The sequence below is a fragment of the Falco punctatus genome, assembly GCF_963210335.1.
Source record: "Falco punctatus genome assembly, chromosome: Z".
NCBI classification, from domain to species: Eukaryota; Metazoa; Chordata; class Aves; order Falconiformes; family Falconidae; genus Falco; species Falco punctatus.
Window position 1 is genome coordinate 85216472 of NC_137586.1, and position 25077 is coordinate 85241548.

Consider the following 25077-nt stretch of genomic DNA (forward strand, 5'->3'; position numbering starts at 1 on the left):
AATCAAAACCAGCCGTGAGAACAAACAAACAGACCCACCCAACCACTGCTTTTGATTTCACAGGTGCTTCTTCACCTCCAAAACAAACACAGTTCAAGCCTGTGCAAACAGGAAGATTTCTTCAAAATGTTACCTGTAGTCCCTCCAATGATGTTTAGTAAAACATGAAGATGAGAAAAAAGCAGCCTAGAAACGAGGAGAGAGAGTGCACGTGGAAAAAACCATCACATCCAGCGCAGGGATTGGGGGAGAACCTAACAACTTCTAGCGGAGAGGCATGCAGAGAAATGTGAGTGTTCACACAGGCACACTGCATTCTGTTTGAAAATTCTGAATTTCAGAACTTCAGGAACAGGAAACCGAACACTTCACTGGACTAATGTCAAGAACGCAGTATCCACGAGTTTTACAACATGCTACTACAGGAGTATTCCGATGGTTTGTGGGTTCCCCCCCCCCCCCCCCCCAAACAGCTTGGCCAATTACAAACTCCTTGCAGCGTATCTCCTCTTTTGCATAAAAATCTTGTATTCCACAACTGCCCTCAAAGTTTTCTGCACAATTCACTGCCACTGTTTTAAGTCACAGACAAGGGGACACCCCACCCCCCCCCCCCGAACTGTTTCTAACACATGGAAGCTCTGCCCCCGACATAGGTTCAGGTTCACAGGCTTTTATGCGTACACAAAAGGAGCTGGGTGCTAAAGGAAGTGATGTATTTCTAACTGGTCTCAGATACACCTGTGTATTTTTTTCATTCAGTCACTAGGCCCCATTTTTCACGGCTTGGCCGATTAACAAAGTGAAAAAATACCTTTTCATAAATTGCGTTCTTTGCACGCAAAAGTTCCAAAAGCATTCAAAAGGTACAAGTGTGGGAACCTCAGAGTCAGCGTTTTAGAAAATGGGGCATCTCTCTTACTTTACAACTTCGTCTGTCTACTTTCAAGTTCAAGACAATGGGTTCAGTAACAGTGGAATTGCTCACAAGATACGCCATGGAACACTTCAACCTACAAGTTCCTGCCTGAGAAGACCGTGGGCATTTATTTCCATTTTAAGCTAACTGAGTGTATTTGCTTAAAAAAAAAAGAAATAGAAAAAATTTTAAAAACTTACTCCTCCAGCTGGATGATACCATCACCAAATAATTCTGTTAGAAACCCACGAGAACAGCAAGTTCAGGCCTTCTACCAAACAGCAGGAGTCTTGTCAGCTGCACACACTTGACTACTCGAATGTAATCCTTTAGCAGTCAGTTGCTATAGATGATGAAACCCAATGCAGAAGTAACTAACTAGTCCTCAGATTAGCAAATGCCCAATATTGAAGGCTTCGAATTCCTAAAGAAATTCTCCAAAACAGGGAATAAAAGATTTTTTTTTCTCGTCATGCAGAGGAGCCTTAAGTTTCAATGACTTCACCAACAACCACAGTATGCTACCTATGCAAATTCAAAGTTACAAGAGGATCATCAGGCTTATGTGTTTCCAGCCATCTCATCTTTATAGGTGTCTTCTTTTTCCCCAAAGTTGCAAAAGGTTTTGTAAGAATCAGCTTTTAAAAAAGCAAGCTCTGTTGAGCTGGAGACAGTGAACACTGAAACAGTACAGTCCCTTGTAGGTAAAGTTTCCTGCCGAGTTGAGTGTGTGATTGGTCAGCAAAACCTTAGTGAAATACTGAAAAAAAAAATAATAATCTTGGAACACCTAAGCGACGAGAATATTATAAACTGATATGGACATACGAGACTGAAATAACTGCATTTACAAGGTTAGCCATATGAACTGCAGGGCTAAAACTTGGCATTCATACTTCGTTTGTGATTTAATGGTGAACATGAATGTTTTTCACATCTTACCATAAGCCCAGTTAAATCCATATAGATCTTACTGTAGACAGGCGTGCTTTTAATCCAGTCCCAAATTGACAGTACATGTGAAGAAAGGCTTATCTGGTGATACTACAGACACGTCCTAGACAAATTCCTCTCACAGCAACAGTGCAGGTGAGGTGCAGAAGAACAGTCAGGTAGGAGCCAGCCTTAACACCCCCAGAAAATTCTTCAGGGTTAAGTTTCAAATGCAGGATGAAGGTTTACATTATTGATGCGGAAAGCTCCCTACAACAGAAACCATGGTGCTTGAGGAGTCAAACTTGCCCAAGAGAAGCCGAGCAAGGACACCCTCGGCACATGAAACATCCAAACAGTTCGTCTGCGGTCGTTACAGGGCAGAGTCTTCACCCATTCAGCTCCTGCTTCCCTGCCCCAGTCTTTTCCTACTAAATTCTCTGACAAAAAAATGCAGCTACATCTCCATATAGACCACCTCTTCCTTCTGGCAATAAACACTATATATGCAATCACAGAAAACAGAATTCTTTAACTGCTGCAAAAGCATTACAGAAAGTCGACTCATTTTTCTAGCCAATCACAAACCACCAAATTAATATCTAAATGAAACCAAAACTTCCTTTTCTTTTTGTGACAGAAGCTAATTGTGTTAGTTACGTAGAAAAGCAGCTCGTTACGGAATAATCGCCGTATAGTAGTTTCAGCAACAGAAAAGTGCAAGGAAGCATACATGAGGAAGTTCAGCTCCTTTGGAACACGGAGGTGTCGTACCCAGGGAGCCTGGGTGAGTTTCTGCTGAACTGCTACCCTTGCCCCATCTACATTTCTTTCAAAGAGCCCCTTTCAAGTTGCATTGAAGGAAACTACCAGCAAGTATTATGATACAAACAAACCAGAACAATGACCGGACGACAGAGGATCAGAGGTCTGCTTGGGAGGCTGAAAACAGCGCACGGACTTGTGGATGCAGTATGAGAACGCATACAGTGCTGGGCTGGAAACGCGTTCCGTTGTGTTGAGAGATCATAGTACCTATGACCTTATCTGGGTTTAAGAGATTTCAGAAAGACCACACTTCAACTAAACTGAAGTAAAAAAACCACAAACACCTGAAGGTCCTGTTGATGCAATCCGTGCCTAGAACTTTGGCTGATACAGAGAAACACGTCCGCTAAGGCACCCCGAGGCAATCTGACAGTGTGTTGGAGAAAACTTGGTTGTCAGTACCACGTCACTGTGAGAGTAGAGGGAACGGATTTCTTTCAGTGGACTAGCTTCTTTGGGCAAACAGTCGACAAGTTCGCTGCAGTGTGCATCAAATCCCAACAAGCGGATCCCAAAGCCATGCGGGGATGAAATCATTCGGCCATCAGGACTGAAACAGAGTTCTTTGATGTAACCCCGGCCCACATTGGCTTCTTCAATGCAATGAGTCAATCGCAGGGAACAACGAGGTGAGACAGGGCGCACAGGGGCTCCTTCCTGGAATTCATAGACACAAGTCCACTAAAGGGAGAGGCAGAGAGAGGAACGTTGAAAGAAAGGTAAAGCACTGCGAATCCTCGTTCCCTCCCACTGCATGTTAAGTGAGTAACGCAGGAATGTCCTGTAAGTATCTGTTATCTACTCTTTGATAAGCGTGATGCGAAACACTGAAAACAGGCCACTTCCCTTGGCATCTCCTCCGCTTTGAACTAAGCAAAGCGGCTGTCTAGCATCAGAGCTGCTTTTTTAATTAAATGGATGCTAGATACAATATTTTTTAAATTTAGTTTCTATCTGCAAAGAACAAATCCTAATCCCTTGGCCAGGCACCTGCTCTAATTTAGTAAACATTTAAATGAAATCTACAATAAGTAGAACTCAGCCTACTGTAATTTACAACTGAGCATTGACACTTTGTGCTCTTTACTTCAAAAGGAAAGAAATCTTCAAACAAGAGGGAAACGGACTTTTCAGGGAATGTTATGAACAGCTCTGTAGCCAGTTTGTTACTTGTGAGACAGCCAGAGACTTCAACGTGTAATCTAATTATCTAATCTCAAACCAAATGCAAAACCAGCTCTATGACAAAGTTTAATCATGTTGAAAGACTCAATTTCAGCCACAAGACAAAAGAAGTGTTCTTAGTTTTGCTTCATGTATTCCACTGAAATAAACACAAAGGGGACAATACTAATAAGTAGTAACAGAAGAGAGTAAGGCAGACACTAGGACTACGGGAAATTATACCTACATCTATCATCAGTACCACTATAACCCAGTATAATACTTGCATTTTCAAAAAATTTGGCGTTGTATAGTAGTTTGATTGTAAGTTTACAGAACCAGCATTAAGATTTGTAACAAATCTGCTAAGCGTTCATTCAGTCCTCTACACATCTGTAAGAAGTCACCATAACTAAGACTGCCTTTCCTCTAAAAAAACCCCCACAAATTAACAACAACAATCGCTCCCCCAAAACACCCAGAACCAAACCAAACCCAACTTACATCAGCTATCAAATTAACTAAACTGATTTTATTATTGGTCAAGCATTCAAAGAATCACTTGTCCTTTTGGAAAACAAGTCTCAAACCTCTGTGTCAATGCTCTGCACAACTGTCACGCACCGCTAACTTTGAAATAACCCTAGGCAAAAAAAAAAAAAAAAAAAAAAAAAGGTGTTTGCAAAAGGACCATCTGGTGGAATCCAGGTGTTCTGAAGGCTCTGGTTGGGCTTTAAGTTCTAAGTGAACTTGAGTTAACCTGGAAGGTGGTACTTCAGAAGTAGGTGCTCCCAAACACAACCTGCTCTCTCAGACTCGGTCTTTTCCGAGTTCAAGTGTCCTATATTTTGGCAGGTACGTATTTTTAAGGCATGTATTTGGCAGCACAGGTACGGCCTGAAAACTTTTAAGAGAGATGTGACCTACATAATATAGTCTGTGAAGGAGCTGGGCAACGGGAGTACTGAATGCAGGATACAAAGTCATATGAGGTTATAAAAAAAAATAAAAATTCATCATCTTGATGTGAAATTCATGCACTTGTAAGCAGAAATAACTGACTAGTTTATTCAAATGCAAACGTACCCCCCAAACCAAGGAAATTTCAATATAGCTGTATGATTGATGTATCTACTCAATGTACTTAAAAAAAAAAAAACAAACCAAAAACCACCACTGTTTTACCTCCTGGTCATCTGTATTACTTGAGCACCGAAGAAGCGTAGCCCACCCTTTTGGATGTAGCTGTAGTGATGTAATGCAGTTGCCTCGATCTCTTTCTCCAGGAACTTCTGGTGTTAAGACCTCCAAACTATTTCTAGGTGATCCACCTAGCAGAAGGGGAAGGCAACTGTTAAGTCTCAATGAAGTCCATACATCGATCGTCACCCCTCTCATCAGCCTACTGATGACACTTGCATCCGAGTGCTAGAAAAGACAGCACCTTTATAAAAGGATAAATCAAAAGAGCAGTGATATGAACAACGGAGGCTGATACCAATGAGCTCAGTCTCGCTTTTAAATAGCTTCTACTTTGAAATCTGCCTTCAAAGACCTGCATTAAATCACCTCCTATTGTGAGCTAACTTTCCACACACATGCTCTTCATTATCATTAAAAAAAAAAAAAAAAAAAAGTATAAAGAGTGAGGGTTTTTTGTAAGAACTGCTGGTTCTCAAACTTGTATGATGTCCTTTCCAAATTCTTTCCAAAGTCTGCTCAACCGCATGCAGCTTGCCTCCCTTTTCCCCCTCACTGCCAGAAAGCTTTTCACAGATAAATCATGCCTGGTATCCAGGTAAGGCTCCTCCTTTTGTTAAGTACGTCTGAGGAACTTAACAACCATGAGTAGGTAAAACTTTACATTACACTTATTTTAAATTGCATATGGTTCACAAAGCGTTTACCGATTTGCCAAATTCACATTGACGCTATGAAGGTTTATCCTAGATTCAGAGGAAGCCTGATAAACACAGGGTCATCAGTCTTCATAGGTCTGCCGTGAGGTGTGACTTCATTTGTAATTAAAACTTCACGTAACAGTCTGTCCACATTTAAGATCTGTTTGCATGCTATTTTTTGGTTTGGTTTTTTTGTTGTAAGATCTGTTTGCATGGCCTTTTTCCACGCTATTGGCTCCTCATGGAGAAACTGCAGATACACATGCCCATCATTAAGAGAAACAAAAAGCAAAACATAGCTCTCGTTGGGGATTTTTGGGGGGTTGGAGTGGGGTGTGGGTTTTTTTTCCCCTAAAGGTCATTCACACAAACTTTGTTCGAGGAAAAAACGCAAGGAAAAGGGAGCACCTCTAGGTAACAGCAATAATGTATGAATATTAAAATAAAGATCCTGTTGCTGTTATCAGATTTCTTGGGTTAAAAAACTGATTAGATCCTCAGACTGTGGTGTGCAACAGTACTTCATTGGTTTAACACAAGTCATAGCAACACTATTATTTTAAAAGTCACAGAGACAAAAAAGCAGCTTTTCACTATTATGCACTTTTAGATGTAAGTCAAAATCCATGATTTTTTATTTTTTTAATCTTTTCCTACCTTCTCGCTGGGAGGACCGTGACATGTGTTTCTCAGACACTGGACCTGAATCATTTTGGTGACACGGTGAACCAACAGCTCGAGGACCAGAAGAACCTGATGACGTTATGTCTGCAAACAGCATCAGCTACGTGAACAAAACAGCTAAGCACAGCGCGCTTGTGCACATCCCTCACTTAACATTTCTGAGGAGGGTTAAGTAAAGGGGAAAGGGAAGGCATCTTGTAAAGAAAACAATTTTCAAAGCTCAGTTTATAGGCTAAAATGACCGTGCTCTTTGTGCCTCCTACAAATAAAACTGCCAGCACAACAAACTCTACTGGGGATAAGAGGGGAGCTGCCTTCCTTCCTTCCTTCTTACGCACCATCATCACCAGAGGCTGGGGTATGAATTTTTCCCCAGGCCACTCCCTTTATATCCTGACACCCCAAGCGGCAGAGTTTCTGTCCGGATTTTGTTCTGTTACTGCCAGAAAGCAGGAGCAAGCAAGCAGCGAGACTTCAGAGGAGGCGATTCCTCCAGGTCTGGCTGTCAAGGGCAACCACACCGTTACACATCAGTCAGTAGTAGCTGCTGCAGCTCACACCCGCTCAGCCTGCTCAACACCGGCTTCGGGTTTTTTCATTACAGGACCAAGGACAGTAGATAAATAAAGCTAGAGACAAAGCTAGTGACAAAATTATAGAGATTGTAGCCTGTAGCGCTGAAGTCCTGCCACCAGAAATCACCCTAGACACTTTACTCAACAGTAGGTGTGTGTGACCCCTGAACAAAAGAGCAGCTACCATGCCAAAGCGTTCTTCAGCAGAATCCTTCCAACTCCACCTCTGCCGCCTTTTGCTAGCTAAGAGTATCCCGTAAACAACCTCTAACACAGAAGCCACCATGGCCTTCCATAAGCATTCACCTGAACTTGAGGTTGTCCTCCTAGCTCTTAAAATTGGGTAGCTGCCAACCTCTAAAGATTTGTTTAGGTCAAGGTCGTGCAAAATCAGAAGATATCCAGAGGAGGTTGAGATCAGCATTTTGGAACAGTCTGGCGTCAGCCTCATTCGCATAAGAAAACGGGTGTGAAAAAACTTCTTGTGGGGACATCCATCTTCTGTGCACCTGGGCAGCGAAAAAAAGCAAAAGAAGTGGCTGCAATTAGCTTTGATTCAAGCACCTAACGATGTTCAGAAAGTCCAAGATGCACTAAGCATCCTTCTTCATTTTTTGAGTACTGCTTTACACTACTTAAATCAGATTTTAATGAAATGACACAAGTTGCATTTTCATAATAGCACAGCAGCAAAGACAGAACCTTTTCAAAAAGGAAGGACTACGTTTTGGCACATCAGCAAGAAAAGCTCTCCTTTTAGCTACTGGACTATTACCATATAAAGGTGATCCAAGTTCTCAGTAAAGGTTATAAACTAATCTCAGTATTTAAGAACGCGTTAGAGCAACATTCAAAGCAGCAGGCTTTCGGTCTACCCTTTTGTTTGTATTCTAGAAACGCAACGGCACGAACACAGCCACGTACCTGTTTGTGTCCCAAATGATCACATTTCCATCAAACCCGGATGTCACTAGTAATCTCGTATTGGTATCATACTCGATGTTCTTAACCCAGCTGGTGTGACCATGTAAAGTGCACACTTTGGTGTTCAGCTTTCTCAAATCCCAAAGTGCTATTGTAGTGTCATCAGAACAGGTCGCAAAGAGTCGATTATCTAGAAACCTGAAAACGGGAGAGAAACACTGTGGCTGCTCAGTGCCTTTTAGATATTCCTACGCAGAAATCTAAGCTATCACAGAAATAAGAGTGATCACACACACACACAAAAAAAAACCCCACACACAGCAAAATATTTGCCAATAAAACGGTTCAATTAATAACCGGTTATGTTGGGATACCAACCAGTAGTACATCTGTAGTAGCCAACAAGTAAACCCACAGAAGCATGGCTGAAGGGTTTTGGGTGGGTTTGTTTTGTTTTTTTACGATTCATGTAAAGATCACACAACCACCAAACCACCAGTGGAACAAATGCTCACACAGAACCTGTGTGGTAACCAAATTAGTTACCCATCTGGAAAATACTCAGGTTTAAACTTACCAAGTCTTTACAAGACACAAACGTCCTAAGGACTGGTCAGCTTTGACACCACTGCATTTCTGCCAGATTCTTTCACTATTACAGACAGGCAGCACCAGAAGGCACGGGAATTCCATCATCATTTCAGACTACACAAGATCCTATCAGCTCGTAATTAAGCACACGCTCTTCTTAACTCTCATTTCTACCCACATACTCTTCCCCTGCTGTATTGTAAATCTTCCTCTCTTCTCCACCACAAATGTAACTCAAAGGAGGCTTTTAAAATAAATATCACCTTTTGTTAGTCCTCTACCGCTTTTAAACCTTGCTGCTCTGTATGGCACACATTCCGCTAGCTCAGCCGAAACACACGGTGCCCACGTCTCCCTTAGCAACGCCTGAACACCCCCACCTCTGAGGTGGTCCGTACCACACACGGTTGCCTTGGCATGCGATGTAGTCAGCCCCCAACGAAAGCTCTCACCAGATCTTGTCCCTAGGTGGCACAGGCAGCAGTGGAACCACCTGTCCTGGGAACGCTCAGCACCAGGCTTCTCAGGGCGCTGGTGAGGCAACCCAAAGCCCTGGGCTAACCAGCAGGCTGTTACAGATGACAGGTCTCCCAAAGGCCCACGCCAAGAAGTCCTCCTGCCACTTTTGTGACGCGGCCACAGCCCTGCACAGATGCCTGGGGCTCACCGCACGTCTGCACCAAGCACACCTCAAAGCTGGCCCTGTGGTTTTGCACGCAGTATTGCTATCTTGGAAACACGTACCAGATTTCAAACCGAACACTGGCCGCTGTTTGCACGTTTCCCTAGAACCTTAACTTCATTCCATCCTTGCTCATCTTTTGCTTTGGAGCCTGTCCACCCCCGCAGTGCCCCAGGAGCACTGCTCGCTGCAGCTGCAGAGCCAGGAGGAGCCATGCAGACCTCCCACATCAAGGAACGTTTGGTACCACCTGGACAACCTCAATAATCTTCATTAAAAACCAAGGGACCCACCCCTTCTGCCTTTTCTTCCCCCACACTACTACAGTTCATGTGTTTGAAGCAGACACACAAAGTTGGGCTTTTCAAATGTGCGAAACCAGGTACACGTATCAAAGTGCAAGTGCACAGCACTGTTGAGGGTAGAGAACTTCAGATCATGTTTGGAAGTAGCAGCTGCACAAGTGGCACAAGCTACCCAAATTTACTAACTCCTTTAATACAGTCGTACATGTGAGATTTGAGTGGTTTGAGTTGGAATCACAACATTCCTACACGGATCAGGTTAAGTACTTAGCCTGTTCAGGTGGTAATTCTTTACCACGATCATTTCTGGTCTTCAGCCAAAAGTCAATGTATGTATCACTCTTGCCTGGAGTCACATGAAGCAGCCTGACCACCTTCAAATCATTACAGAACGAAAGAATAGCTGATGTGAAAACACTCCATCAGAACGAAGGGGATAGAAGGGCTAGAATTCAGCACTGAATTTAGAAGTTACTGAAGCAAACACAAGACTTTTCAAAAACAGCTACTGAGGACAAGCCTTTGTTTGAAAGTGCACCTAGACAAACTATTTGGTTCACGGAGAAAAATCACTGGATAGAATTATTTCACAGATCAATGTTTATCATACTCCATTCCCACTGCAATTTATGCATGCCCTTTTAGGAGGACAAAGCATACTGGTTTAGGTTTGTAATTCATGCCTGAAGAAGGCACTTGGAAAAAAAAAGAAAAAAAAGAGCCCCACCTGACGTAAAAGGGAAAATAAAACCTATCTGAGTAACACCAGAAGCAGCTTCACATGAATGCTAAGGCAAGAACAATCTAGCAGAGACGTGTCGTTACCCCTAGAAACAGCATTTTATCTCTTTAAGACTTGGAACCAGACTACATCATGTAAAAATAGCAACAACCTCAATGAAAAAAAACCAACTACAATGGGAAGAATCCCACAGTTCAGATTTTCAGGGCAAGTCAAACAGTACACCTCTTGCCTGTAAAAATCCAACATTTGCTACAGGCAACCCTGCTTCACCCACCACAAACAGGTTTTGGAAGAAATTGACTGGGAGGTACAAATGATACCGGACAGCTTTCATATAGGGGATGGCCAAGTAGACTAGGATTCACTTGAAAAACAGCTCCTTTAAGGTGCGTATGACGCTGGCACATAAAACTGACTGGCACGGAGAAAGTAAATAGAGATTATCTTCCTCCTTAAGAAAACAAAAAAACTTAAGAGGGCCTCAAACTAACCTAGCAATTTTAAGAAAGACTAACAAATACTCTGCGAAACACAGCTGTGCCCTGGAGCTCTGTTATGGGAGAGTTTTAGGTAAGCTCAAAACCTGATCAAATTCAGGTGGAAATACAATGTCTGCTTCAGATGATTACGCACAAATCTGCAGTGACTGTGACAGAGGAATTACTTGCTTTTAAAAAGAAAAAGAGAGGAGGAAAAATGGAAGTATCTATAGCAAATTGGACAAATTTGGGTAAGAACCTAAGAGAATTAAGTGTAACTAAACCCAACTGTAAACCATTGTTCAAAGCGTATAAGAAGTTTTACTATGTGTTAAGAGGTGTGCTAGCTGTGTGGATCTGGGACCTGGCATCCACCTCTGTGCAGAGACGCAACAAACAAGTACCTCTGTGTGTGTGGACTGGCTCTTGCAGACTGTGTGAAGTACCCAGATTTGCTGGAAGATGACCAACACATGCTTCCTTGCTGGTAAGTACCTCTGAGGCACCTGCGACAGGGCGCAGCAGTAACACTGTTTGGTATTTCGGTGCTTACTACAAGGAATTTCTGTAGTGCTACAGTGCCTGGTGTCCTACTCATTAAGCGGAAACAATACTCCAGGTAATGCTGTATTAATCATCTGTTACCAAATACAGTTAACTTCCTTGTAGGCAAGTTTGTAACAACACACAAATGCCGGGGACATGCTGGAAAACAGAAAAAGATGCCAACATCCTACAAAGGCAAAACAAAGCTTTAAGAAGCATTATAAAGGAAAGCAGAAAAGTTTACTACACATTGCCAGTCTGGTAATTAACAGTAGATCTGAGAGTTATCTGCTTGGAGGTAGTACCAGTATATTTATATAAATCAAACTACAGAGAGAAAAGACATTTAAGGACCAAGAACGGATGTACAAAGCCTCACAGACAGCCAAAGTTGAAAGAAAGGTATGAATAAGAGAAAAAAGTGGCAGGAAGTTTCAGTGCTGTTCTCAACCAAGTAATAAGATAAATTTTCAAGACCAGCACAGCTGACTGCAACAGAGACAGCTAAACGGTCAAGGGGCACGCAACAGAACTCTCTTTGTAAAACATGACCCAGACTCACTCACTTCAAACCCTAGCAAGAGCAGTATGGATGTAAGGATCAGATGCTGAATCAGGGATGTATGAAAATCAAAATAAATCCGGTTTGCCTTTGCCTTCCAATCTCTCGGTAACATGGCTTTATTTCGCACCCAGCTTTATCTAAAAACTAAGCACGTTTAAAGCACAACCGCTGGCATGCAAAACGCGAAAAGCTGTATTTCCTTACAGGAAAGCATGTTGTCAACATCTCTTCTTCTATTTGTGCCAGCTAGCCCCAGCTTTTACTTTAGCTTTTCTGAAAGAAATCCAACTGATGTAAAACTTCAGCCTCTTGAAAAAGGACAAGCAGTTTCAGGAAAACATCAGTTTCTCTGACAAATGTGTAAAGGCACTGGCACCCCTCATTCAGCTCTTTTGAGAGGAAACGCTCAGATTGCTTCCACAAGTTTTCTTGGGGGATTTTTCGTTTGGGTTTAGGGTTTGGGTTGGGTTGGGTTTTTTGCTTTGAGAATCTGAGTGAAGACAGGCTGCAACATTGTCCACAAGATTAAGAAGTGCCTTAAGTTCACATGTCAAAGTCTATCCTCAGACCCAGAACAGCTACAAATAATAGAAATTAAAAGGAAAAACACTACATGACAAAAATACTGAAGGTCTGGGTTCCCGTGCTTGCTGATTCCCATTTCATCCTAAGAATCAGACAAAGGATTTAAACCATAAAGACTGAGTTTAAGTTGAATTGAGGAAGCCTTTCCCCTTTCCCAGCTCTTCTATACCATACCTGTATCTAAAGCAGCCAATCTTTCTTCGGAAATCTCTATGCAGCTAGGGCAGTTACGCTTACAATTCAAAATACCAGCCGTATTCACATGAATAGCTACAGTCTCAGACTTGCCAAAATCAAACACTACCTGTTACGTTGATTTACTACGTTCATGCAGGGCATTCCAAAGGGCAGGTAAACCAAGTAGTAGTAACTTAACACTCTTCCCGTCCCCAAAACTGCAGCTCCTCCACCAACAAAACCACCTGTCAGCATTATACACCGCCACTTTCAGACTCCTCCTCTTCCCCCTTCCAGCATTTCCCGACCTCCAGTGCCAAAGAGAAGGAAAATGGCACAAAGCACACTGCAGCCTAACGGCATCGCAAAACCCACGCTCTCCAAGCAAGTGCCCAACACAAACTTACCACGCTGTTGTAAGAAAAGCATCTATGGCAGAGACAAAATATTCCTTCTGACCTACCTGATGTTATTGACACAGTCCTCATGAGCTTCGGAGAGAGTTTTGATGTGCTTTGAAGATATTGGGTCAAAAAGCAGTACTTCAGTCTGTTCACAAGCAACAGTCAACACTGACCTGCAGGGTAGCAGAACAAAGCAGGAACATTTGTATTCAGTAAGAGACACGACACCTGTGCGCATCCAGCTAACCTCCCTTTCCCTGTCCTCACAGAAACACAGCTTCACCGTCAATTAGCTTCGCTTTCTGCTTACGCTGCAGAGAGTTTGCAGCAGTGTTGATATTTTTGTACTGCCTTCTTGCAGATGCCTATTCTCCGGCACCTAACACACAAAACACGCAGAAAATACCATGGCGTTTTATTCCGGAGAACTTAACTTCTCTAACTCCTTTTTGAGAGACCATGACTCTTCTCCTACCTGGCTGTGGCACAGCTGGTGCATTTGCTGGAAAGACCACATGATCTTTTAATTAACTTTTTTTTTTTTTTTTTAACATGAAAGGTGGGGTTTTTTGTTATGTACTTCACAGATCCAACGATGGCATTATTTAAATCACACACCTAAGTGTGTTTTGGGGTTGGTGTTTTTTTTTTTTTTTTTTTTTTTTCCAGAAGTTACTTGAGGGAGATTTGCCCCAACACTGCAGTGAGTGCATGAACTCCATGGTTCCTGTCTGGGAAGAAAGAAGAATCAAAGCGCTGGCATGAAAACCTGCTCTGTCACTCATGTGGGGATTATTTGCTTCATGCTGCAGGAAAGAAAAATCATTTAAAAAAAAAAAAAAAAAGACAACAGCATCTACTCTGGAATTCTACTGCAGATTTCCCAGACGCCTGTGCCCATGCCATGGTATCCCTCTGTCCGTTCCCTGGCAACACTTTTTTTTTTTTTTTTGGGGGGGGGGGGGGGCACATGCATAAGCCAACAACCCGCGAGCCACCTTCGGATAACTTACACTCTGTCACTGCGCTAACCCAACATAGGGTAAGAACCCTCTCCCATCTCCCTCCTTTTATCAGCTATGACAATATTTCCCCCCCCCAAGACCTTAACAGACGTCACCCCAGCCACACCACCACTTTTGTAACGAGCAGCCAGCGCCGAAGTCCACCAGCCAGCTTCTTGAGGTTAAAAACATACCGTCTCCTCATCTCCTTCCGTAACACTGCCTTTGACAGCGAATTGTTTGGCACCCACCCAAAAGCAGCATAAAGATGACATTCAGACTGTGTATTCAGAAGAAGCGTTTTTAAAGTGAACTGCAAAGCATAGCGTCCTTCCCCAATAATCCAAACTCAAGCAGCTCTGCTGACAGCGTGCATTTTGCTACATCACAGTACGAAGCCAGTAAATGCTAAAGGCAGAAGACCGGTTCAAACATTTCTTTCAAATGCCTAGACTTTCTGCGGCTGAGTCATTTTTTCACTGAAACCTTACATAACAAAGTTTTAAAAAGTTTTTTGAATGAGCAAGAAGTCATGCTATCAGACATCACAAGCTATTAACTATGGAGAAAAAGAGTCTTCTGACAAAAGGTATCGTTTTCTAAATGCAGTAGTGGTGGTGTGCTGGTCAAAGGCAGCAACAGCAGGGCACTGGCGTCAGTTTAAATTGGGCGTTAGTAGAGAGTCAGGCTGGGAACATGGCTCATCGTTATCCATGCTTTTTGAGATGGATTTCACAACCACGCTGCCATTACTACTCTTAGGACACAGAACGACCCAGATCAAGACTTAGTACTTTAGTGCATCACCTAATTCACTTGCCAAAACCAGAACAAATTCCAAGAACTACAACTTCAAGGACATTAATTCTTTTAAAGAAAAAGAAAAAAAAAAACAAAAACAAACAAACAAAACACCAGCACCTTTTCTTTCCCACACGAAGACCTCTGTGTATCCATTTAAAGGTTTTCTCAGAGGAAAAAAACCCAGGACTTTGTCCAGAATACACGTTATTTGTGAATGAGTCCAGAGAGATCTCTGCAGAGCATTCACAGGGGGCCCAACAAGCGCAGAAAACAACAACTTCGCAGCATGGGCAGCCTGTCTGGCTTTGCACCAGCCTCTCCCGGGCTGTTGACACATACTGGGTTCATGTACGTTGAAGAAGTCCAAGTACAGTGACAGTGAACGGTGGCCTGCTAAACTAGTGAAGCTGACCTCCAGGAAAGCTGAGAAGTTCCTCTGACCAGTACAGCAGTGTTAAGGCAAGAGGGCAGCCACCTGCTGTCCACAAAGTCAGCGCTTGAGGAGCAGCATCCCAAGGGCAGGCTGGACCTAACCAGCAGCACTCACCCAGCCGAAAGGCCAGACTCCCGGCGTGGCCCAAGAACAGTGCTTTGAGGAGCCAGAAGCCAACAGAAGGGGCAAGGAACAACGATGCAGCACCAATAACCACAGCTGGTTCCCCTGAGAGAGGCTCCAGGGAGACCAGAAGTCTCCATCGCACAGGACGGGTCTGACCAGGTCTTGTGACTGCTCCAAGCCGAGCCTAACCAGCAAAGGCTCATGCAGAAGCGAGCATGGTTTGGGCTGTTTCACTTATTGAAGTATTAAAGTAAAGGTATTAAAGGCGACTGAGGTTCAGTGTCATGGCCCCAACCTACGCCCAACACCACTTGCAGCCTCCTGGGCCAAGCCCTGCAGCCACGCAAAACGCCAGGTCTGTGGACGCGTTCCTTCGGCAGCAGAACTTTTTTGCTGGGCTCGTTTTCGGCCAGGGGAGGTCCCTGGTTCAGCTCACCATACAGCCTCACAAGCATCAGGCACAAGGGGGGGGGCAGGCAGAACCCAAAAATCACCCCTTTTGCCAGAAACGTGCACAAATAACCTTAAAGCGCTGCCCAGGTGTACTGCTACTACAGCTGACGATTCCCACACCAGTACGATTCCCACACCAGTACGGAACATCCGCCTGCGGGTTATTCTTGCAATTCAGTCACCGTGGCTAAGCCAGCAGAGCAATCCCGTCCAGCTTCTTTGTGCCACCAAGTACAGCAGCCAGGACCCCGGCGCCCTGCCAACCTTAAGCACACACACGGCTGGGGAATCTACAAAAGAAATGGTTTTCCAGCAACAGTCACCTGGGAATGGTTTTGATTGTTTCCGGAGCTTAAACTTTACCCTCTTGAGAAAAAGAGAGGAACAAATAAGGAGTTGAACCTCAGATTTACAGCACAACCATGGCAAAACCATCACCAGTTCAGGTGCTCCTGGAAACCAGAGCTCTGTCTTGATGAAAATTCACTGAAAACAGAAAAAGCAGACCAGCCAGCGAGGGTGACAAAGATTTTAATTCTGACTTAGCCACACCGTGGATTTTAATTCTGGCTTATCCACACCGTGAGACCACCCTAGGCTGCAAGAAAACGTCAGCTACAAGCACAGCGTCCGCCAGAAGGGATGCGAGCATCTCCTGCCCAGCTGGCTGGGCCCCGAGCCGGGGCGCCAGGGCTTGCTCGGCTCCGGCCGAACCCGGCCGCCGCCCGCTGCCGCCGGTACAGCCGCGTACCGCAACGCGGGAGCCCTCGGTGCGTAACCACGTCCCGCGCCCGGCAGCGCCCGGAGCGGCCCGACAGGCTCCCGCCGCCCTAAAGCCACGGTGCCCCAGCCAGGCTCTCCGCCCTGCGCCTCGGCCGCGGCCTCCGCTCCTGCGGGCAGGGCCGCGGAGGCGCCGGCGCAGCCCCGAGCCGCGGGCCCAGGCCGCCGCCCCAGCCCCGGGCCCCCCCACCCCACCCCGGGGCCTCCCGCGGAGCCCGGCCGGGCGGGTGCGCGCACCCCACCGCTCGCTCCGCCCGGGACGGCGGGGCCCGGGGCAGCCCCACGCGCGGCCCGTACCCGTCGGGCGAGTACTCCAGGTTGAAGACGGCGCCGTGCGTGCGGGTGCTGAGGTACACGGAGTCGGCGGGCTGGATGGAGCCGTACAGCCCGGTCATGGCGCGGAAGGTATCCCGCGCCGGGTCCACGGCGGCGCTGCGGCCCAGGCAGCGCCCGCGCAGCCAGCCGAACAGGCCGCCGCCGGGGGCGGGCCGCGGGGGGGCGGCCGGCGGCTCCATGCCGGCGGGCGAGCCGGGCCCCGGGACGGCCGGGCCGCTGGCCCCTGCCCGGGGGACCTTCGCCTCCGCGCTCATCGCGCCGCCCGCCGCCCTCCGCCCTGCCGGCCGCCCCGCGCCTGCGCGCCGCCCCACGTGACCGCGGCGGGGCCGCGTCTTCCGGGAGCCGCCGCCGCGCCCGGCCGGAGCGCCCGTCCCTCCGCCGGGGAAGCGACGGGGGGCACCGGGTCGGCGCGAGCCCAGGCACGCGTCACCCGCCGAGCGCCCGGACCGCGGCCTCCCCGAGCACGGCAGCGGAGCCGCCGGTTATCCCGGGAGTCTCGCCGGGCGCAGCGGGGAGGGAAGGCGCCCGGCGCTGCCCCTGTCGCCCGTCTACGCGGTCCGAAACAAGCCGCGCCCGGTGCGGAGTGCGAACCCGGTCCGTCCGTCGGGGCGCGGGCACCGGGAGCGCCGCCGGGCGTGCCGTGCTGCCCATCGCGTGGGCTCCGGGCTTTGCGCGCAGTCGATGCGACGAGCTATGCGATCGGACGCGGCAGAAAAGGCAGTTCTGGTGCCTGTGTCCCCCCCCGGCGTTCTCACGGTCGATACCGTGTCTCTCCAGCTCCTGGCGATGCTCTTCGGTGATGGCAGCTCGAGAGACTGCAAGAGCGAACTCCAGCGCTGGCCAGCTCCCAGTATACAATGGTCTGTGAGAAGACACAACCCAGAGGTAGCACAGACAGCCACAGCAAACAAGTCTTAACTGGCTGACCACCTTTTATGCTCCGCAAACCAAAGAGATGGCAGTACGTCTTCCTCAGCACCCAAACCAGATGGCCCGGCTATCATCAATCAAAAGACTCCTCTGTTTTACCGCCCTTCTCATTTTGGGGACTCTGGCGGTTTTGCTGAGCAAGCCATGGAGGAGTTTTTGAAACACAACCCAACCCTTCCGGGATGCTGGTAGCAAGTTCCTCCACAGACCAGATCAAAATGGCAAAGGACGCAGGCAGCAGGATGAATGCTATGCAGGTCAACAGTCCCTCCCCACATCCTCCTCAGAAGGTGGATGAAGATACACAGGCCCTCACCTCGAGGTCCTCTCCCACCCCAGCTACTGGTTTGGTTGCTCACCAGTAATGCTACTAAGCCAGGTATTGAGTTAGCGCTCCAGACGCGTCAGGATTGCTGGGCACCACGTAGACTTTAAGGAACAAAACTTCAGGTAAAAAAAGACATGAGAGGGTCATTCCCACCTCCCAAAGGACCACGCAAAGGAGGTGGGGTGCAGTTACTTTTTGAAGGTCCCTTCCAACCCAAACCAGTGTTTCTATGATCATCCATGCAACCAATTCACCTGGGTGGCTGCTTGTGAGGTACCCAATTATGATGAGAGACATGAGATCTGGCCAACAGGAAGACAACAGTTCTGCATAACAGGAAAATTCAGAGGACCAAAATTGCTTGCTCACCGAGTAGGAAGCTGGGTTGGTACGTGTACATCTCAGAGGCAAATGGCTAGGAAGGGTGTCGTCTGTTCTTCCCCTTGCTTTATTGTTACTTTTACGGAAAAGCGCAGTGTTTAAAAGCTGCTAAGCGAGTTTCAGGCAAGTAAACTATTGGCAGCTTTTGAAGGCAGAAAGAAACAACCAAAAAGAACAGGGAGGGACCCTAGGACTGGGGCTTTGCGAACCTCTAGTGACCACTAGATAGACAAACTGTAACTTCTACAGGAGCATCTAGCCCAGTGACTGCTCTAAAGAAGCTGTGGAAAAGGTGGCTGTGCCTTGCTATACTCAGAATCAATCCCAACCCATTTTCACAGCTTCACAACAGCGCTGAGGGTCTGAGGAACTTACCTGGCTGCATATCAGCACTCATGCTCTTTGCCTTTTTTTAAGATAGGTAGCAGCAGGGTTTCTTCAAAACTACATTTCACAGGGAAGATCAGGGTCCCTCCTGCTCCCCATAAAAGCTACTGCTTTACTGGACTTTGAAAACATTTCCATAAAACCAGTGTCTTCTAAGAGCATAAACCTCCTGGATTAAGAGGAGTCACAAGAAGAGATCTTCTTGCTCTGGTTCAGTGCCAGAAGGTAGCAATGCTGCAAACAGTACAGGAGAGATGCTGAAGAGGGTGGGATCCAAAACAGTCCTACTCTTCAAGTCAAACAAAAAAAAAGGTATGGGAATGAGAAGGGAAAAAAAAGACCCTCATACAGCTAGGGGCATGGCTTCATGCCAGCAGCACAAGCGGAGCAGAAAGCTTCACACAGAGACTGCACGTATGATGTGGGAGAGGCATAAGGCTGTGCTTCTAGTGAGCCCCCAGAACCTGCCGAGACCCTCCTCCCAAGCTCTCATCTCCCATAAGCAGGAGGAGCAGCCTACACGCGCCAGCTTAGTTGACAAAAATCTAGCTTTTACCAACGTACCTGCAGTGCAAAAGCAACGACAACAGGCCCCGTCGGTGCCCTACCCAGCAGGAAATATGAAGGAGGAACAGGCAGTCCTCAGGCTGCGTTTTCCCCGAAGGCTGGAGAGCCACGCGGAGTTCCCTACAGCCGGCTCGCCCTCATCTCCACGCTGGGCACACAGAGGCTGCCTGCCTGCTGCACGGGCATCCCAGCACACAGCAAGCACTTCATTCCTCTCCCTGCTGCTGCAGGGTACAGGCACCTCTGCCTCCAGGCTCCCCAGTGCAACTGTATTAGATCCGGCCGAGCCCCCCTCGCAGCCCTCGGTGCTGTGCTTGTGTTGGTAGCTAGAAAGGTGGTGAGAACACACTAGTGTTTCGGCTGCCGCTGAGCAGTATTTGCGCGGCATCAAGGCTGTGTCTCCAACCTTACCCACCCACCCACCCCTCTCACCGGTAGGCTGAGAGTGGGCAGGATCTTGGGAAGGGACACAGCCAGGACAGCTGATCCAAAGTGACATTCCATACCATATGATGTCTGCTCAGATATAAAAGCTAAGAGAAAGGAGGAGGAAGGGGGGGGGGGGGGGGGAACCTTGCTACTTGCACTGTTTGTATTCCAGAGCAACTGCTATGGGTACAGAAGCCCTGCTTCCCTGAACATCACCTGCTGATGGGGAAGTAGAGAATAACATCTTTTGTTTTTTGTTTTTTTTTTCCGCTTCTGCATGCGCAACTTTTGCCGTTGCTTCATTAAACAGCCTTTATCGTGACCCACAATTATTTTTTTTTCTATCTTATTTGCTCCCCCTCTTCCCTGTTCTGCTGAGGAGGGGCACGATAGAAGAGCGTGGTGAGCATGTGGCATCCAGCCAAGGTCAACCCACCACAGCAGCGCATCACGTGCTAGAGGGCACAGCCTTCCTCACACAAATTTTTCACACTGCTTGCGGGCAGCTCATCACCAAGAACTGTTGGGAAGGCAGGCAGGCTCAGCAAGGACCTGCCCCTCCCTCGGCAGCTGTTTTACACTGGGCCCTTGGCTGTGACCCAAGTTGAGCCACGCTGTGGCTGCAGTGCCTGGCTGCATAACCCTGCTGGGTCTGGAACCTGACTGACACCCTCGCAAGCCGATTTTCTGGCTTGATCTTGGATCTTGCCTTGTCCCTATGGACTTGCCTGGGAAATCTGGCTGACCCTGGTCACCACCACCAGATTTGCCGTGCTCCAGTAATATGAGGCCACAGCCCTTCCCATGAAACCAGTGCCTCTGTCTGCACCCTTCCAGCACACTCGGTTCTTGGCTCATCTTCCCTTAGGCAGCGGCCTTTCCTTTCTTTGTTGTGACACAGAGCACAGTGCAGCGAGGCAGCAGAGCTCGGCTTAAGAGCTGCTTTTTAACCACAAGCTAAAAAGCATGAAGCTGAAAGCAATACAAGCGAAGCCAGAAGCAGCTGTGCAGTTCCAGCCTCTGCCAGCTGTTATTATGGGCTAGGAGAAGCCACAGTGAGGCAATACATCTGAGGATGTCAGAAATGTCGCTTCTAGCAACTTTTCACATCTACAAAGGGAAGGGCAGTTTTGAGGTGGTTGGATGGTTTATCTGTGTTACTGTTCATAATGGCATTGTAATAAGGAAAAAAAAAAGCCCCGAATTCAGCAGGTCAGTGAGACATGGCTCAGAGACATTGGGCGGAAATCCAGTCTGTTCAAGGAAAAAGAAAAAAAAAAAGTCAAGACCTGTAACTTAACACAGAGCACAGAGGGCAACATTAATGCACGAGGCTTAGAGAACAATCTGTTAGCACAGCACTGCCGGGGAATCTCTGCAGTCGCGTTCTCTTGCCCTTTGAGCCCATTTATACACACGGCTGAACACATAATAATGCGGTTCCTCATTAGGTGTTGCTGCAGCTCCATAGCAGGTCTGATTGCCCTGCTAACTTCATCCACAGCAGTAACGACCGCGGTCACACTGGCAAGCTCCTTTCCAAACTGAGAGGCCGTCTCCATTTGGTCTTCCTGCACAGAGGCTGCTGTGCCCATTTCACCATCCTAAACAGTCTGTAACTCGCCTCTTCCCTCCAAGCTTACAGGAGGCAAGACAAGGCTGACCCGATCTCAACAGCACACCATTCGAGGTGCCAGCGCAAAGTGGATGCATATGCTGGCGCAATGATGCTGCTCTACATCTCTCTGCCTGCTCTGCCCCCGATAACTGCCACCTCTGTGATGACATGCGAGGCTGCCTTTTCCTGAGCATCACTCGCTGCCTCTCACATGCAGGATCAGCCAACACAGTGCCCACCTGTGCCTGGATCCCAGCAGTTGGCAGGGTTCAGCCTCAGTGCCTGGCTGCCCACTGCTGTTCTGAACGGTTTAGGTTCTCTGTGGCTGTGGTAACTGCCCACAGACTCCATCAGCGTACTTGCTGCTGTTCTTTAGGGTGTTTATGGAAAAGGAGAGTAACCCAGGTGTCACAAACCCTTCTGGCAACCTCCCTCCACTGCCACACAATTGCCTGTGCCTTCCTCCTGTCTCACCCATCTGTTTACTGTTAGTTAATCAGGGGGAGGCTCTTCTGTCTTCCTCCACAACCCATAAGTTTCATAGAATCGTAGAAACATTTGGGTTGGAAAAGACCTTGAAGATCATCAGGTCCAACCATTAACCCAGGACTGCCAAGTCCGTCACTAAACCATGCATCTGTGCGGGGGTTTTTTGAACAACTTCTAGGGACGGTGATTACACCACCTCCCTAGGCAAACAGGCACCGAGGAACTAGGCTGGCAGCACCGTTTGGATACCTAAGTCTGCTAGGTTGGTTGGATCCTACACAGAGGTCTTTGCTGACCCTCCAGCGCACAGACACACGGGGCTCTGCACCACAGCAAGTGACATTTGAGCTGACTCCTGCCCTGTACATCACATTTACCCTCAAGTCTGCCGACTCCTTCCCTTATCCTGCAAGCTTCACCAGCGCCACTGCAGCTGTAGCAGAGCAGAGATTCAACAGGCTGGCAGAAAGCATAGGGAGGGATGGACCAGCACTCCCCTGACGGGAAGCTCTTGGAAGAGAGAAGTCCCTACGGAGCTGCGGCTGGTGGAGTGTTTTCGCAATCAGGAAGGATGGTGTGGTATTCCTTCTCAACAACAGCAGGGAAGGAGAGACTTGTCCAATTCTCTCTTTTTTCCCCTTATACAGAGTTCTGCATTAGGTTTTACTGTTCTGCCACTGCACAGCCCATTTGGCTTTGGAGAAACAAAATCAAAGCTCAAAAGCAGAAATACCCCCAAGCCTTTTAATATTGTCATCAACACATCTCCTGCCGGTTTTTTTCTCCATTAAAAATGTTAAAAAGTACTCCTAGTAGTGTCTCAAGGAGATACAGATGCTCTCTCAGAAAAACAAATACACATCAGTGCGCCAGCTAAAGACCACGTGCAAGATGCCATCTGAAACAACCCACTAGTCCCATGGAACCAGGCAGAGTCACGATCCTGTCAACACTGCAGGATTTCCAGTAAAATCCCCATCCTGTAGACTGGAAGGAGCTTTGCAAGGAGGGCTGCTCACCTCAATGTCCTTTCAGGTTTTTGTTAGGCCTAACGGGACCAAAACTGCTCTCTTAGGGCGTGTGACCTACTCAAACTCTTGACCCTTTCCGCTGACAGAATCTTGCGGCAGAAATCTTTTCACCTGAATTTCTGCTTCCTCTATGAGCTCCACAATTCATACGGCATGCCCTTCTTATTGGGTACTGTGTACTGGGCAACAAGCCTTGCAGCGTTCTCATCCTTGGTGCTGTATGCCACCTGGGACCACCTCCATGGTCCCCCTGAGGCTAGGGGAGGCTGAAGCTGGGGAGAAAGGACAGAAGAGAGTTTGTTATTTGGAAGGGCGCATATCATTTCTGCAGCCTGGGAAGGGAGGACTTTTCCTCAGCCACTTCTGCTGAGTCCACAAGACTTGGGGGCACCTCCACCACCGTAAGCGACTTGCTGCTCCATTAGCAGGGCAGTGGGTGCTCTAGGAACAGAAACCCATGTCCCATTCCTGGCTGTAGTCCTGCTGTGGTTTAATCCTAGCCAGCAAGTAAGCACCACCCAGCTACTCACTCACTCTCCCACCTCCTGCCAGTGGGAAGAGGAGGAGAATTGGGGGGGAAAAAAAGGTGAAATTCTGTTCACAGCACTCTCCAAACTATCAAGCTGCAACAAGGTCTTTTACCATCTCATACCAACATACTCTTCATGCCACTCACTCTGCTGCCTTCTCCTAGTCTCTCTCATCCAGGGCCCATTCTCTCTGCTTCTTCCTCAGCTGCTCTCTCTTAATTTGCTCTCAATCATTTAACAGAACCAGCCACACCTGCACCTTACCTACATCGGCCAACCCACCACCCCTGAAGCCAACCCACAGCTGTATATTATCAATGTTAATTAACCCAGCTTCCCTCCTCTACACAATTTGAAGTTTGGGATAAGACAATTTAATAATTGAAATACAATAACAATGATGCTGATGATGATGACAAGGAAAAAAAGCCCCAGGTGATGCAGAATACAATTGCTCACCACTCGCTGACCGATGCCCAGCCAACCACGGAGTGGCAATCTGCTGGCCCTGGCCAACACAAAACACACACACACACAGATCCAGTTTATATACCGAGCACGATGCTCTGTGGTGTGAAATAGCCCTTTTGGCTAGTTCAGGGCAGCTGTCCTGGTCCTGCTCTGTCCTGGCTTCTTGTGCCCCTCCAGCCTTCTTGCTGGCAGGGCCCTAGAAACTGAAAAGTACTTGACTCAATATGAACATTTCTTAGCAACAGCTAAAAACATCACAGTGTTATCAACATTGTTCTCATCCTCTATCCAAAACACCGCACTGCAGCAGCTACTAGGAAGAAAATCAACTCTACCAAAGCTGCTGCGTGGGCATGCAGCAAGCATCACATCGCCTTGCCCCCCTCCTATGCACCATCTCAGCTGCAGACCATGGCTGCTGCTCCTTGCTCTCCTCACCGGCCATGAACCAGCCCGTCTCCACCAATGCTGAACCCATGGCATCTCTCAATCTTAAAAGGTGTTTCCCCCTAGTCTGCATACCGCAACATCACAAGGACATCCAGCAGTGTCCCTAACAGATCTTCCACAAAAGGGCATGAAGAATAAATGAAAGGCCTTTTTGGTTTTCTGCCAAACAGCCTTCTTCCAGCCAGAGGTGCCTTTCCTCCTGTGGAACAATCGGTGGCACCAGAATCAGGCCTTCTGGAGGCCTGAAGCAGACAGCACAGTTACACTGGAACCACTGGAAAGGGTTTGGTACCGGCAGGACTGTATCACCCTTTGTAATACCGTTAAGAAGGTGTGGTCTTGCAGTCTCTAGGCTACAGGCCTTGTTAGCTCTTCAGCTGTGTTGTAAAGGGCTTGACAAAAGCAGCCACATCTCATAGATGGTTGTGCAGCTGGTGCGGGCATGGCAGTAGAGTTTGAAAGGCATCTTGAGCATCTTCCCAGCTCCCTGGAATGCACTGCAGCAGTTCTGAATGTTCCCAGG

General features: G+C 47.4%; 1 protein-coding gene across 1 annotated transcript; it reads right to left on the minus strand.

Moving 5' to 3' along the window:
• Positions 1 to 1802: 1802 nt before the first annotated feature.
• DCAF10 (DDB1 and CUL4 associated factor 10) lies at positions 1803 to 24029 on the minus strand. The gene is made up of 7 exons (XM_080372494.1): positions 16905 to 24029; positions 13067 to 13180; positions 7929 to 8126; positions 7311 to 7513; positions 6403 to 6513; positions 5030 to 5175; positions 1803 to 3361 (listed from the first exon to the last, which is right to left on the minus strand). The coding sequence occupies exons 1-7, from the start codon at positions 17195 to 17197 to the stop codon at positions 2993 to 2995; spliced, it is 1434 nt and encodes a 477-aa protein (XP_080228620.1). The 5' UTR covers positions 17198 to 24029; the 3' UTR covers positions 1803 to 2992.
• Between the last annotated feature and the right edge of the window lie 1048 nt (positions 24030 to 25077).

What these genes read in the sequence shown, in the direction of transcription:
- DCAF10 (XM_080372494.1), bottom strand. Translation starts at nt 17,197, where the DNA reads ATGAGCGCGGAGGCGAAGGTCCCCCGGGCAGGGGCCAGCGGCCCGGCC. An exon ending in CTGGAGTACTCGCCCGACGG is followed by an intron (nt 13,181 to 16,904) that starts GTACGGGCCGCG and finishes GCTACCCTGCAG; the next exon opens with GTCAGTGTTGACTGTTGCTT. An exon ending in GTAATACAGATGACCAGGAG is followed by an intron (nt 3,362 to 5,029) that starts GTAAAACAGTGG and finishes CTCTCCCTTTAG; the next exon opens with TGGACTTGTGTCTATGAATT.